Source organism: Budorcas taxicolor, chromosome 2 (assembly GCF_023091745.1).
Source record: "Budorcas taxicolor isolate Tak-1 chromosome 2, Takin1.1, whole genome shotgun sequence".
NCBI lineage: Eukaryota > Metazoa > Chordata > Mammalia > Artiodactyla > Bovidae > Budorcas > Budorcas taxicolor.
In genome coordinates this window covers 10017051-10033068 of record NC_068911.1, presented here as the reverse complement: position 1 = coordinate 10033068, position 16018 = coordinate 10017051, and the positions used below count along the sequence as shown (strand labels likewise).

At 54.4% G+C, this 16018-nt stretch overlaps 1 protein-coding gene across 2 annotated transcripts in view; it reads right to left on the bottom strand.

The window, feature by feature from the left end:
* The window catches only part of GTF2IRD1 (GTF2I repeat domain containing 1), a 116215-nt gene that overhangs the window by 32983 nt on the left and 67214 nt on the right, over positions 1 to 16018 (bottom strand). The window contains exons 13-22 of one of the 2 annotated variants that reach the window (XM_052658718.1): positions 15678 to 15758; positions 14804 to 14893; positions 11039 to 11086; positions 9843 to 9908; positions 8639 to 8822; positions 5138 to 5187; positions 4868 to 4924; positions 3074 to 3157; positions 1402 to 1585; positions 642 to 670 (exon numbers count right to left, since the gene is read on the bottom strand). In XM_052658718.1, the coding sequence (XP_052514678.1) occupies positions 642 to 670; positions 1402 to 1585; positions 3074 to 3157; positions 4868 to 4924; positions 5138 to 5187; positions 8639 to 8822; positions 9843 to 9908; positions 11039 to 11086; positions 14804 to 14893; positions 15678 to 15758 (873 nt within the window). The remainder of the gene's footprint in view (positions 1 to 641; positions 671 to 1401; positions 1586 to 3073; positions 3158 to 4867; positions 4925 to 5137; positions 5188 to 8638; positions 8823 to 9842; positions 9909 to 11038; positions 11087 to 14803; positions 14894 to 15677; positions 15759 to 16018) is intronic. The other variant, XM_052658727.1, reaches the window with a different exon arrangement.

Genomic DNA, 16018 nt, shown 5'->3' with positions numbered 1-16018 from the left:
AGGGCCTGGGGCTGCCAGTGGCTCTGTGTAGGAGAGGAGAGGCAGCAAGGCTCTGGGCTCAGCACAGGCAGCCACCTCCTTGGAGGCCTGGGCCATCCCTAGGGGCTGATTGGGGGGTGTGTGGGGACAACCTCTGCTTATTCAGGGTTTGGGAGGGCCAGGACATAGCCTGGGGGAGGATGGATGGGAGTGGATACATTTTACAAAGTGGGTAAACGCTTACCCACATCTCACCACCAAGCTCACAGGTTCCCACGCAGACACCCCTCTCTCTGAAGTTAGGAACCCACCTGCCATCAACCTTATCTGCTCAGCAAGGCCCCTCATGGGGGAAGTTGGGGGTCACTGACCCAGCCGGGCCCTTCCCTCCTGAATCCTGGCTGGGTGAAGCTTAAAAGTCACCTGTGTCCCACCACCATCCCCTTTTGCGTCGCAGGAACCGGGTCCCGGTTCTAACTTGACCTTCCTTCCTGCTTCCCCCACCCTGGGGCCAGTTCCCAGGGCAGACATGGCGGGACTCCTGCTCCAGGACCCCAGAAGCTGCGCCCCACAGTGAGCTTCACTCTGGCCTCTGCCCCTAGCACTGTGGCCCGTCCCTGCCCCCTACACCAAGTGGCCCTCCCATAGCCAGCGCCTCTTACCAGGCTTCGGGATGAGTCCTTGGAAAGGCCTGGAAAAGAAATAGAGACAGGAGTGTCAGGGGAGAGCCTGGGAGCTTGCAAGGAATGTGCGGGGCCTGCCCTGGGCCAGCTAAACCAGTATCTGCAATTTTGGGCGGGGAGTGGGCTGCATGGTGTGGCCTGTGGGATCTTAGTTCCCTGACCTGGGATCAAACCCGGGAGCCTGGCAGTGAGAACACCAAGTGCTAATTCCCGGACGGCCAGGGAATTCCCCAGAAACTGCATTTAACAGGATGTCTGGGGCCCTGTGCGCACGGGCCCCTGGGACACTGGGATGGTCAGCAGGGCCGCTGTGCGCCAGGTGAGCAGGGTCTCCCGCTGGCGCCGCCCTGCTGGCTCTGCAGTGCCATGCACATCTCTTGTCTCGGTCTCCTCCCCTCTGACATGGGCCAAAGGTCTCTCTCCCGGAGGAACAGGAGTGCAGCGAGCAGCCACCGAGGCAGGGAGACGGGGCCCATGAAGGCTGCCCCTGCTATGGTGTATGGGGGGGCGGGGGACCTAGTCTCATTTCTTTGGGGCTCTCTGCCACCCAGCTGGCCTGCAGGGCCCCCTCCTCTAACCTCCAGGATCCAGGCATTGCTGGGAAAGGATCCAGGTGGTGCTGGGAAAGCCGCCTTGTCCCACTGGAAGGGCAGGCTCACCCGAGGGCCAGGCCAAGGGTCCGTGACACGAGGCCCCGCCTGGCCCTTGCCTCCTCTCTCTTCCCCCATCTCCTGAGTACCTGGTGACAGTGAACTTGATCTTGTCAGCCACTGCAAGGATCCTCTCCAGGTTCTGGGAGCCAAAGGTGCAGGGCTTTCGGAACGGGATCCCCGGGGGCAGCCCCTCGATGATGACCGAGCCAGGGTTACTCTTGATCCGCTTGTAGGGCACCTGGACTGGGTACTTGATACCCAAGGCCTCCCCTGCGGAGGAGAGGGACGGAGGTGTTGTCGGGAGCCACAGGCAGGGCTGGTGTATTGTCAGCAGCCAGGGGTGCTCCGCATATACGAGTGTGATACACCCCTGCACACGGGGGCATGGGGGGTATCGTGCAGCGCTACAGACAGGCACCATCAGTAGGGGACCAGGAAGTGGGGGGCCTAGGGGGCTGGGGGAGTGGGTCTGTGCCCGAGCCGGGCTGAGGAGCAGGCAGGGGATGTGTCTACGGTTGCTGGAGAGAAGACCGCTCCTAATGTGTCAGCCTCACAGCTCGAGAATCTGAAAGCCATCTTGCAGATGGTACGTTGTGGGCACACCTGGTCCTTCCCTACAATGCCTGACCCTCCTCCCGCAGTGAGGTTCCGCCTCACCCTGGCTCTGGACCGGCCTGGCCCGAGAGGGCAGACCGCATGTAGAAGCAGGGAAGCCAGCCAGGGTGTGGCTCAGACCTCAGGGCCCTCTTTCTGTATCTGGGGCTCAGCCTCACTCCCGCTGCCCACCTTCTGCAGAGGGCAGGGGCATGTCCATCCAAGGGCCTGTACTTTGTCCTACAGCCTGGGGGCTGTCCTGAGCCCACTACTGACCCACGCTGAGCTGCTGTCTGCCGTCAGGCTGACATGAACATCCATGGCTCCCTGGCTAGGCAGGGTGCACCATGGAAGCATCCTCCTGGACCAAGCATTGGACACCCCTCAGTGTCCCAGGTAGACCGCTTATGAAGACAAGCCTGCAGAATCTCCCACGTCTTGGACAAGGAGAAACAGCTGAACTTTTTCTGGGCAATAAACTAATTTTTATCTTGTGGACACTGGGAATGGTATCCAGTTCCAATTCAGTCACTCAGTCATGTCTGACTCTTTGCGACTCCATGAACCGTAGCACGCCAGGCCTCCCTGTCCATCACCAACTCCCAGAGTCTACCCAGATCCATGTCCATTGAGTCAGTGATGCCATTCCCTGTCGTCCCCTTCTCCTCCTGCTCTCAATCTTTCCCAGCATCAGGGTCTTTTCAAACGAGTCAGCTCTTTGCATCAGAATGGTATAACTGGTCTCATTTCCCTTTTTGCTCTGGCTCCTAGGAAACTCAGAGCTCCACATTCATTAAGGATAGAACTGCTGAGTCTTCATGTCACCCCTGGTTTGCGCCACTGCTTCAGCTTGTCTGTTCGGTGTTACTGAGGCACAATTCACATCTCATAACGTTTACCATCTTGAATAATCCAGTGGCTTTATTATTAGCAGTAATAGCAGTAGCAGTGATTTTTGGCCACATCCGTGGCACGGGCGGTCTTAGTTCCCTGACCAGGGATTGAACCTGCGGCCCCTGCATTGGAAGTGTGGCGTCTTAACCACTGGATCGCCAGGGAAGTCCCAGTGCTCAAGAAATGTTTGCATGCGGGTTGAGCGGTCTTCCCAGAGGAGACCAAGGCCCCACCTCTCTTCCTTTCTGGCTGGGGCACCCTGGGGCTCACCATATTTCTTATTGAACAGATCCTGAACTTGCTCCCTCAGCGTGTTGGCAATGTCGATCCGCGAGAGTCTGGCGTCATAATTTTCTGCCAAGTGAAAAACAATTACGGATTTGGGCTGTTAAATGAAAAGGCACTTGATGACTTTCACAGAATATGATTTTCTAATTATGGGGAACTCCTTCTTGGGCAATTATCAGCTCCTTGGAGGGGCCCCTCGGAGAACTCCAGCACTAACGTTTTGACGGGGACGTGTGTTTGCTCCTGAAGGATGCACGCTGTTGCGACAACAGCAATGAGTAGGAAATTAATTGTTGACATTTGAAAACCACACCAATGAGCCAGACCTGGAGGGGCAAGACCCCACGAAGGGGAGCATCCCTGCATTGCGATGAGTGGAATGGGGCCTCGGTTAGGGCCAGCAGGGAGACAGGAGGCTAAGCAGGGACCTGAGGTCACTGACCATGACTCCGTGGAGCCAGGGAGCCAGCCTGGCAGTTCCACGGTCACTCGCTCACTCACCCGGAGGGTATTTGCTAAGAAGCCCATGTGTCCACCTGCCACGAGGCCCCCGGATGTTGGGGAGTTTAGAGCCTGACACTGCCTTGTGGGCAAAGAGAGGTGGGGGGAGGCTGGAGGGAGGGGATGGGTCTCTGGGTAGTTGGACCCCAGTTTGCTAAAAGGGCTGCGTATGAACAGCCATGGGGTGAGGTGAGAGACTCGACTCTCCCATCATAGAAAGTTCTGGCCTGGGGAGGAGAGAGAGGCTTGGTGGTAAGCAGGTGCCGCTCTGGGATTTGGGGCCCAGGTCCCCAGGCTCCTCCACCCCCAGGGGCTGGCCCTTCTTGTCTCTGGTCTGGCTGACCCCACTTTCTCCTTAGGGTCACAAGGCCCCTCTGGGGAACACCCACCCTGGGGGACTTCTAGCCACTCTCCAGAGCTGCTCTGATGTGCACGTGCAAAGCCGCTCTCAGTCACAGCAGCCCCCACTGATGCTACACACACACACGCACACACACACACACATACACACACGCATGATCAGTCATGGTCAACTCTTTGAGACCCTGTGGACTGTACATAGCCCACCAGGCTCCTCTGTGCATGGGACTTCCCAGGCAAGAAAACTGGCGTGGGTTGCCATTTCCTCCTCCAGGGGATCTTCCTGACCTGAGAGCGAACCTGCGTTCACTGCATTGACAGGTGGAGTCCTTACCGCTGAGCCACCTGGGCAGCTCACTGATTTGATCTCAACCCAAAGGCAGAGTAGTCCTACCAGACCCCACCGCTGGGAGGGATGGGACGGAGCCTCCCTGGCCCTCTGTTTCTTACCCAGGGTCCCCTCTTCAGCCCTGAGCTCAGGCTTTGCCCCATCCTCCACCCCTCTCCCTCCACACTCATGTCCTTCCACCCCTCCTCGGCCAGGCCACAATCCTCCCTTTCAGGAGAATCCTCCTTGTCCTCGGCAACTCCTCTCCTCTGATTTCAAAGCACGAAGGGCATGGCCAGCTGCCTAACACGAAGCGAGCAGGTCAGCTGCCTCCCTAGACTGACAGCGAGCGGCTCCTTCACCCCGCACCCCACCGTCCCCTGAATCCCTAGACGCCTGGCGGAGATTCTCCCTAGAGCTGATACACTACAGCCCTGCCTGGCTGCCCTCCCACCTGGCTCAGACCACCCCCCTCGGGGGGCCCTGAGGTTGGTAGCCAGCCCCTCCCACCCCCAGCCTGGCCCTCCAAGGCCAGGTCAAGGTCATGGCACTGGGACAGGGGACCCCATCCTGAGCTGCAACCTTACCTTGAAAGCCCTGTCTCTTCAGGCTCTCGTCCACAAGAGGGTCCCCGGAATCCCTCTCTGGGGGCGTTGGGGGAGGGGAGAGAAGCCAGGGTGAGCGGGTAGCTCCTGGGACCCGGGACAGAGGTGGCATCTGGTGGGGACAAACTTGGTGGGGAGGGTGGTGGGGGAATGCCAGGGGAGACGGAACCAGGAAGGAGGAAGCAGGAGGAGGGGTGGTGGCAGACGCCTGGGCCCCTTCCCAAGCCCAGCCCGTGACCCTGGGCAGGGTACCTTGGCTGTCCGAGAGGGGCTCTTTGACTCCTTCTGTGAGCAGCTCAGGCCTGCAAAACACAAGAGGGGCTATCACTAAGGTCCCTCGAGGCCTCCCCAGCTCTGCCCTCTGGGCCTCAGTCTGCACATCTGTACAATGGGCCCTCTTGATTCTGGACAGTCCAGGTCTGGGGTCCCTGTGCCCAGGCAGGGTCCTGCCGACAGATCTGGGGATGTGAGATCCAGCAGCTGTGCTGGGCTCTGAGGATCCAGCCAGGAGCGAGATCTTAGTTCCCCAACCAGGAATTGAACCCGTGCGCCCTGCATTGGAAGTTCAGAGTCTTAACCAGGGGACACCAGAGAAGTCCCAGGTTTTAGTATATTCACCGAAGTTGTTTATGCAGCCATGCTTGCATGCAGGCTGAGTTTCTTCAGTCGTGTCCGACTGTGACCCCACGGACTGTAGCCCACCAGGCTCCTCTGTCCATGGTTTTTTCCAGGCAAGAATATTGGAGTGGATTGCCATCTCCTTCTCCAGGGGATCTCCCCGACCCAGGGACTGAACCCACATCTCTCACACCTCCTTCATTGGCAGGGGGTTTCTTTACCACAAGCACCAACGGGGAAGCTAATTTCAGAACATTTACATCTCCATCCAAAATGTACCCTTTTTAAAAGTAAGATCACTAAGAAGCGGCTATTTTTTTTTACTAATATTCGCAATAGTATTCTTCGCTAATTTTTTAAAAGGAGGAATACCAAAATAAAATAAATATATTCAAGTGCTCAATCTCTCTCTTCCAATTATCTGCTACAATCACCCCAACTAGTCCTTAATCCTAACATCCCACAGGTTCCACTGGACAAAGTTAATCACTCTTTTCTAATTGAATATTTTTTTCACTTGGCATTCAGGAAACTGGGATTACTTAAATTCATTTAAAAATCTGGTGTGTGTGTATATATATATATATATATATATATATATATATATATATATATATATTTATTTTAAGAAATGAACTCCTGATACTGGCAACCACATGGATGAGTCTCAAAAGCTGAGTGAAAGAAGGCAGACCCAGTGAGATGCACAGTGCATGATGCCATTTATATGACATTCTGGAAAAGGCAAAATGACAGAAAACTGATCAGTGGTTGCCAGGAGCTGTGGTAGCCGGCAAAGGGGCACAAGGGAAGCTTCTGTATCTTTTTAAACATTTTTATTTGATTTTTAAATCTTTTGCTTATGCCACAGAGCATGTGGGATCTTAGTTTCCCAACCAGGGCTCGAACCTGCGCCCTCTGTGTTGGCAGCACGGAGTCTTAACCACTGGACCACTGGGGAAGTCCTGCTTTGTATTTTGAGGGTAGACATGTGACTGTATGAGCTTGCCAAAAATCAAAGAGCTGTACATTGAAAAAGGGTAAAATTAAACTTCAATAAATCTGATACTAAAAAAAAAAACAAACCCCCCAAAACTCCAAACCACCTTAACTGTGACAAGCCCTTTGCTAAGCTTTGACCTTCAGGGCCACCCTATAAACGGTACAGTGTGTCCCACCTGACACCTGAACAACGTGCCCAAGGTCAAGGGGAGGAACAGGAAGAGCCAGACTCAGACCCAGGAGTGTGGGAGCCACCCAAGTGCTTCCGGTTCTCAGTTTGAGGGGATGGATGAGGCAAGTGGCCCCCACGTGTTATGTTCCTCCTGGATCCTGACAGCTTCCCACATTCTGTCTGCCCCCTGACCTCTCCCTTGTGTCTGAGCCCCGTAATCCACCTGCCATCCCTCTCTGCAAGGTTCCCCCACACTGCAAACATAACAGAAGTCAGATCCAACTCTTACATTTTTTTTTTTAATGTTTTGGCCATGCCGTGTGGCATGTGGAATCTTAGCTCCCAGACCAGTGATCAAACCAGTGCCCCCTGCATCAGAAGTGTGGAGTCTCAACCACTGGACTGCAGTTCCCTGCAGTCCCTCAGCTCTTGACTTTTACCTCCAACCTCATCATCGGCATCTTGGACAATGGTATCACCAACATCCTAGCTGCTCAGTCCCCCACCTTCAGTCATTCAGCCCCTCTTCCTCTCACACCCGCATCATATACACTGGCAAATTCTACCAGCTCCACCTTCAAAACATTGCCTGAATCTGATGACTTTTCACCATTGCACCTTTACTGAGTCCAAGATGCCACTGTGTCTTCAGGGCCAGGTACAGCCTCCTTACTGGTCCCACCCTTCTCAAAACCGTCCAATGAGTTCTCATTACATTTGAAATAAAATCCAAACCCTTTACGCCAGCCCAAGACCCTGTATAATCCAGCTCTTTCTACCTCTTGTGCCTCGCCACTCACACTTTTCTCTCGCTCAATCTGCACCAGTCACACCGGCACCTTGCTAGACTTGAAACGCACAAGCATGTCCCTGCCTCAGGCCTTTGCACCTGTCATTCCCACTGCTTCCGTGCTCTTCCACCAGATATCTGCAAGGCTTGCTTCATTAGGTCTCTGCTCTGATGTCCCCTCCACTGACTGGTTCTTCCTGCCCCTCTCTGTCCCTTTAACCTGCATTACAGCATTTATCTCTACCTGATATTATATTGGGATTTTATTTGATGAGGTCAGCCAACTCAACAGCAGGACTCAGTGGCATTCACTGATGAATCACTGCTGGCACATGGTGGGCACTCAAGGTGTATTTGTAGAAGGAAAGAACCACATATCCACTATCTGTACCTGGAGTACCACCCTCCCTGCTTAACCTGGTGCAAGCCAGGCTCCACAAGAGAGCTTCTTGCCCTGCACCCCAATGCCAGCCTGCCACTCTAGGCATGAAGGACACCCTGAGTCTCCCAATTTGGGGGCCATCTACTACCCTGGGCAGAGAAAAGCTTTAAATATCCCCTCTTTCTTGTTACTTTCAACCAAACCAGACCTAAGTTTACAAGACACCCCAGTAACACAGAGAAGGGCAAAACAGGTCACCCCCAGGCCCTCCCTCCTCTTTTAAAAATTCAATAGCTGCCTTCATCTCCTCCAGAGGGACTTTATATCTCAGTTGGGCACACAGGCTGGATACAATGGGGCTCTCTGGGTCCTCGCTGATGAAAACTAGATGCTTGAGGAAAGAGAAGAGACCTGAAATGCCAACGCCTGATTTTCCAATCCAGGAAAAATGGGGCATTGTCAATTCAGATGCCTCCAACCCCCAGAGGATGCTCAGAATGGTCCAGGAGAGCAAGCTAGTAGGCATATCCCTGTCTTACATCCAGGCAAGCTGGGGACTGCTCTCCTGGGGACTGAGAGGGCATCAATCTGGTTGCTTTAGGTCCTTCAGGCCTCAGCTGGGGCTGGGCAAACTTGTACCTGCACAGTTGAGGCCAAACTTCATGTAGCGCCCTATCATCAAAAAAAAAAACCACCTTCCCGAATCTAAAGAGGAAAATAGCTACTTGGCACTTCTCCTTGGTGCTGGGCAAGCCTGAAGCGGCTTCTGTGGACCCTGCCGGGCCTTACCTCTTGATGACAAACTGGATGCTGTTGCTGGCTTCCAGGATCTTCCGGAGCTTGGCGATCCCAAAGCAGTTGGGCCTGCGGAGGGAGATGCCTTCAGGCAGCCCCACCACAAACAGCTCCTCTGGGTACATCAGGAACTTGGAGTAGGGCACCTTGACAGGCTCCGAGATGCCAATGGCCTTGGCTGCAGAGATACGGCTGCTGTAGGGCCATCCAGATCTACGGGGCCACGAGCCTCGATTCCCACCTCCCATGTCTGCATGGGGGGGCTGGAGCCCTTTTGAAACTTAGCTCTCAGCTGAACCTTCCTGACCCTCCTGAGAGGTTAAGTACCATCAGCCTCAGTCTTTTGGGTAAGCATCCCAGAGCCCAGAGGGGATGTGACTTGTCTCAGGTCCCAGGGTCCCTCAGGTCCCGGGGATGGGAATCCAAGTCAGTGGGACCCTCAATCTTACATTCAATCTATGCCCTCATGCCCTGGCAGTGCAGGAGACTGGTATCAGCTCCACCCAAGTCCACTTGCCAGAAAGGCCCTCTGGAAGGTCCCCCTACCACCATAAATAACCCTGCCCCACTGTGTGGTCCAACACTACACCTCAGGAACTGGAGAGATCTGAGGCCCAGGCCAGGCACTACCACTCACTAGTCGTGGGGCCTCAGACAAGCCATGGCACTTCCCCAAGCCTCGATTTTCCACATCTGTAAAACGGGCATTAAGACACAGGGATTTTGTGAGACAGGATGGGAGAAGGTGTGTGAAGCACCTTGCCAGCGCCTGGCCAACCACAGGGGCTGAATGAAGAGCAGGCTTCTCCCCTGCCTTTCTAGCAGGAAAGATCTTGTCATGCATGCATCCTCCTGAGGACCCTGAATGAGGGTGTCTGTGCGGGACAGAGGGGCAGTTACAGCTGACACAGCAGCCTCTCCAAGCTGAGGCTAAGGCAGACCGTGAGTGTGAGTGTGTTGATGGAGGAGACAGCGGTGCTGTGTTTCAGAGGGTGGGGTTCTCCAGCAGTGCCTCAGTCTTCCCAGGCGGGATGTCTGGAGCTGAGGAGGGGGCTGGGCAGCAGCCCCTGCAGTACTGCAGCCCCCGCAGCTCCTCCCTGTTCAGGGAGCAGCTGGGATGAGGGGGTCAGTCCCTCTGATAACAGGGCAGCTGGAGGGAGACCCAGATACCCCCAACCCTGCCTGGCTCCTCGCTCACCGTATCGCGTGTTGAAAAGCAGCTCCACCTGCTTCCGCAGAGGCCGGATCACGTCGCCGTGGCTGTCTGGAAGGCAAAGGGCAGTTTGCTGAGCCTCCCCAGCGGCAGCAGGACCCTGCTTCTCAGCTCGTGTCCCAGCTCTGCTGGCACCAAGGATGCCCTATGCTGAGACCTTGGAAAGGGGAAGGGTGGTGATGGCAGGTAACCTATTTCCTCAGAAGTGGCCTCTCTGCAGACAGGTCCACAATTCCTGGGCTCAAATATCTGCTTGTGAAATCGGGTCTGGGGCATAACCAGGCCTGAGTGGAAGGTTCTGAGGCCTAAGGATGACCATGGGACTTTCTATGCGAATGCCACTCTAGACCAGCACGGTGACTTATGTATGTACGTACGTATGCTCAGTCATGTCCGACTCTTTGTACCCCCTGGGCCGTAGCCCACCAGGTTCCTCTGTCCATGGGATGTTTCAGGCAAGAATACTGAAGTGGGTTACCATTTCCTCTCCAGGGAACCTTCCTGACCCAGGGATTGAACCTGCATCTCCTGCATCGGCAGGTGGATTCTTGACCACTGCACCACCTGGGAAGTCGTCAAGCACAGTGACTTGACCAGTGTGTGTACACTAGGCCTGCAAATTGAGTGTTCTGCCACCAGGTGGCAGTAGATCTCTTAAAATTTTATAGTCACACTCCCCACGTTTCGGATTGGGAAAGACACTCCTCTCCTCTGACACCCAGTCATTCCATCTCAGGGGCAGACACAGCCCCATCCTCACCTTGACCTCCCTGCCTGTCCTACTCCCACTCTTTGCAAGCTGGGAATGAGCCATGTTCCTGAGACTGAACATGTCTATTGGACCCAAAGCCAATTTTGTGCTTTCAGGCCTCAGTTCGACTTGTTCAGGAAGACTAGGCTCAGACAGACCTCTGCCTTAAAAGCTTTCTGGAAAGAAGTAGGGTGTATATAGAACAAAATAAAGTCTTACCGTTTCTCTTACCAGGAACAGCTGCTCCTACCTCTGACCATGTACTTCCTAGTTCTAGAAAACAGGTCTATAAACCTCCCAATTCAAGTGCCTATAGGACACCCACCCCCAAACCTGGTGTCTGGAAGAGACAAAAGGGAGCTGTCGGATGGGGAGGGGAGGAGGCCTGGGTAGGGAGGGAGAGAGAAGTGGGAAGCGGACAGTGCCTCACCCTCCACTGGCCTCTCCTCGGGCCGAGGGTCCTCTCCGGGGCCTTTGTCTGAAAGAGAAGAGGGAGCCGTGCAGCCACATTCATCATCTCTGCACCTCTGAAGTGAGGTCAGACAGGCAGGGAGTGCAGGCCGAGTCCGGAGCATGGCACGGTGACCCCCAGACGGGATCAGGGACCCCAGTTATGTACAAGCACCCACCCTCGCCTCCATGTGAGCTTTCGAGACCGGACACCTTTGGGACGCGTGGCCTGGAGACCAGCCCACGCCACCCCATCCTTCCTTCCACTGCCTCCAGGTTCTGCTCCAGGAACAGAGGAAACGCAGCAATAAGACAACACCTGTCCTCCTGGCACGACGCCAGGCGCAACACGTGATGTCAGACAGCAGTGACGCCATAAAGAAAAACAGAGGCACAGGGCTTCCCTGGGGGTCCAGTGGTTAAGACTTTGCCTTCCAATGCAGGGGTTGTGGGTTCGATCCCTGATCAGGGAGCCCACACGGCTCATGGCCAAAAATCCAAAATATAAAACAGTAGCAATATTATAACAAGTTCAGTAAAGGTTTTAAAATGGTCTGTATAAAAAAAAAAATCTTAAAAATGGAGACGGATAAGGGGATGGGGATGTGAAGCTATCTAAGGTCATAAGGTTCTGGGGCCTCTGACAAGGTGACTTGACCCTGGCAAGGACTCAACCTTGTCCCCAGATGTGGGTCCAACAGGCAGCAAAGACACGGCACAGGGAACAATATGGGAGGTTAGGGCTTAGCCTGTAAGGGGGAGGGGGGAGATTGCCCTTGGGGAGCCGAGGAGAGGAATACGTGGGTCGGATCCAAGTGTCCAGGAAGGAGGGACATAGGCAGGGAGAGGGGAGCTGTGTGTGTGGGAAGGGTGGCTGCAAACTCAGGAGATGACAGATTTTGGCAGGAAGATGAGATACAAGTGCAGACAGGAGTGGGGTGCCGGGGTGGGACCCCCATCAGCAGCGACTCTTTCGTGCCAGCACTGGAGGAAGGCACTGGGGTCTGCAACACTTGAAACAGCCAGAAGGGAACTGCGGCTTAGGAAGCCTTCCCTGTGTTGCCACGTGGCCAACCCTCGGAGGGCCCTTTCCAGCCCACAAGGCTGGGCCAAGGAGGAGGGGTGGAGCAGGTGGATCCTGGGTCTGCTCTTGGCCAGCTGGTGGAGAGGATGCTCGATGAGGAGGGATGCAGGGACTCTCATGACAGGGAGAGCTCCCATGATGTGGTCAATGCCCCACTCTCTTGATGCGGGAAAAAGGGAGCCTGCTTTTCGGATCCAGACGAGCTGGAGCCTTGGGGCTCAACCCCGAAGGTTCTGGAAGGTTTCATCTCTGCTCAGCCCCTGATTTTAAAAGGGCCAGAGCTTTAGGACTAAACTTTTGTCAGGGAAACAGGTACATTGTGGGCAGTGGATGCTGGGCCCACCTGACTCCGCCTAGACAGGCAGTTCCGAGGGCTGACATCAATTCCTGGAAACAGTGATGGAGGGTGACCAGGCGGATCATCAGCCCAGCCCCCAGCTCGACACACACAGCTCCCTGCTTCCTGCCTTCCCCTTGTCCCCTCCCCTGCTTCTGTGCCCAGCCTTACTCAGGTGCTGATCCCAAGGGCAGCCCCTAAAAAACACCCCACACGCTAGGCTCCATCTCAAAGACTGGTCCTCAGTGGACGCAACCCACAACACACATCCTGGGGCTGTGACTTTCTCCTGTGCGTTTCAGCGCAGTGTTCCAGTCTGTCAAGGCCATGGGGAACATCATTCTTGGATGGATGGACCATTCCTCCCCCAGGATCTGCAATTTGCATAGTCTTGCTGCCTAAAGTCTCACTGATACACGTTCAAGGAAGGACCGAGCCCTCCAGGACACTGGGGGAAATCTTCCCCACGTGGACGCTGGGATCCCCCTGGAGCCCCGTTTTCTTGCTTGAAATTCCAATAACTTTTTTTTTGCAGTGCTGAGTAGCATGTGGGATCTCGGGGTCAAACCCCGTGCCCCGTGCACTGGGAGTGGGGAGTCTCAACTACTGAACTGCCGGGGAAGTCCTCAACTACCTTTCACTGACACTGAAAACACTGCTTAAAACTGTGTTTAGAGTCAAAACCCTTTTGTTTATAAAAGTCATAAGGAGCTTCTCCAGCCAGCCCAGGGTCAGTTGGAAATGTTGATGGCATAACGAGTCGACCCACTCCTGTGGCTGGCCCCACAGGGGGCCCTTTCTGAGGGCTCCCAGTCGCCCATGTAGACATCTGCCCTGGAACTGTGCCTGGGACGAAGGCACAGTCCACCTGTCTTCGCTTTGGGCAAAGCGTCATCTCCAAGTCTGCTGTCAGCCCATCTTTGTCCGCCATGACTTCTCACATCCTACAGACAGTGCATCGCGGGTATTACCTGAAGACCCATTCACCCACAGCAGACCTGGGGACCCGCGATGCCTCCTTACTGCTCTGGACTCCCAGGAGTCTGGACTCTTCCCTGTTTCCATCCCGTTCTTCCTGAGAGGGAAGATGGAAGCAGACGAGCAGCAGAGACGCCCTGCCTTTGTTCTGCCACCACCCATCTGGGCCTGTAGGAAACTTCTTATTTGTTTTTCTAGTCATTTGTTTATTTTTGGTAGGGGAAAATTAAAAAGTGCAGTAAGGCATACAGAGCACGGTAACCAACTCTCATGGAGCCACCAGCCGGAATGAAGATATGTGAGCATTTTGTCATATTTGCACATGATTTTTAAAAATATTAATAAAACATTTGCGATACTATTTTTACATTTCAAATTTGGAAAACTGCTGTATTGTCCGTATCTTTCTGCACTTGCATCTCACACTGAACACGATGAGCTTTTTGTCTGCGCTGTTCATTGAAATATGCCTACTATACTTTTGCATGGTGTCCTTAAGTAACATCCCCCTCCACCCCATCCCCCCATCAAGCCCACACTAGACATCACACGCAAGGGTAACATAACAAACTCCAGCCCTCTTCCTAAAGTTTCCTGCCCTGGCCCTATAGCCCTTATTACAGAGTTTTCCAAACTCAAATCATGGAAGGACTAATATAATTTTCCACCCGATCTGCAAACCTTGTATAATTTACTATTTGTCTTTCTAATGACTTACTTTTCAAAAATGTTAACTATGCATCATTCTTTTTTTTTAATTTAAAAAATTTTGGTTATACCGCTTGGCACGTGGGATCTTAGTTCCCTGACCAGGGATTGAGCCCGCAGCCTATGCAATCGGAAGTGTGCAGTTTTAACCACTGCACCACTGAGGAAGTTCAAATTCCTATTTCTTATTACCTGTGATAACATCTGTTGATAATGGCTGGAGCTGAGCGTGTGAGATTCATTAAACTATTCTCAACTTTTTGTGGTTTTGACCATTTTCAAAAAAACAAAACATGGAGAACTCCACCGTCCCCCTGCTAATCTCCACCTGCCCAGTCATTCCTCTTGTCTAACTCATCACAAGTGTCTGTCTTTCTCTCCAGCCCTCTAGCATCTATTCTCAGCTCCCACGGTCAGAGTGGGTGAGTGTGCGTGCTCAGTCATGTCTGGCTTTTCACGACCCCATGGCCTGCAGCCCGACAGTTTCCTCTATGCATGGACTTCTCCAGGCAAGGGAGTGGGTTGCCATTTCCTTCTCCAGGGGATCTTCCTGACCCAGGGATCGAATCTGGGTCTGCCGCACTGCAGGCAGATTCTTTACTGTCTGAGCCACCAGGGGAGCCCAGTCCATCTCTTACCAGTCAGCATCTCCATCCCGTAACCAGAATCTTCCGAGGGCAGATGTCCAGGCATCGAGTCTGTCAGTTCCTCAGAGGCTGGGGAAGGGTCTGGAGGCAGAACTCCACATGTTGACAGCACCTTCTGTCTGTCCCACCCTGCCATGGTCCCCAGGGACCCCCAGCCCTGCACACCCATAGAGCAGGAAGCCTCCCCTTGGACTCTGGGAGGGTAGCTGTGCCAGGGGTCAGCGGGGGCCTGAGGGGCCTGGAGCCCTGGGTTTACCCGATACTGCACCTCCAGAGGCCAAGGACATGCCCCACTTCACAGATGTGGAAACAGGCTCAGAGAGACCCAGGTCTGGAGTCAAACTCAAACCTTCTTATTTCAGTGACCTTCTCTTTTTTCTTTTTTTAAAAATTCTTTCCATTCTATTTACTTTTTGGCTGTGTGGCATATAGGACCTTAGTTTCCTGACCAGGGATTGGGCCTGTGCCCCCTGCACTGGCAGTGTGGCGTTGTAACCACGGGGCCCCAGGGAAGACCCTCTGATGACCTGTGCTTCTCTCCACTCTGCCTCGCAAATCCCAGGGAATCCAGGCCAGAGAGGTGATGGCTGTGGGGACCTTAAGGAAGGTCGGAGCAGAGACCTGACTCCCAGCCCAGAGGGCAGGGATGGCTGCAGAAAGCACCCAGGACGCTGTACTCTTTCACGGTCAGACCAGACCGAGAAACAGCGGCCTGGAGACACCTTCCTGGCCGGGGCAGGTGCTCGGGAGACAGAGTGGGTCAGCCCGGGAGGGGACACGTTGGTTGCGGCGGTTCCAGGGCCCCCGTTTTGAGAGCTGCTCCGTCTCTGAACGTTCAGGTGTGGGCAGCAGGATCAGCCCTTACCTGGGACGGTGACCTGGATGATATCCGGATCCTCTGGCTCAATTTTGATGGGTCTCAGCCCACCCAGCTCCCCGGAGGTTCCTGCGAAACGAGGAGGAGATGAGGGATCCAGTCAGGTGGGGGCATGAACTTGGCCCGGTAAGGTAGGTCACTCCTGAACACTCCCCTGTCTGGGACTTGTTAGTAGCCCCAGAGAAAGTCAAGTCAGCTTTGGTGTCTGATCTACAGACAGAGGCAACGTATAGACCTGGCCACTGAGTCCGGAGCCGCCAAGGATGAGGAGGCCGTGGGAGAACCCTACACAAAGCCACCACATCCCGCGTGCCCCTCCCCGGCCCCCA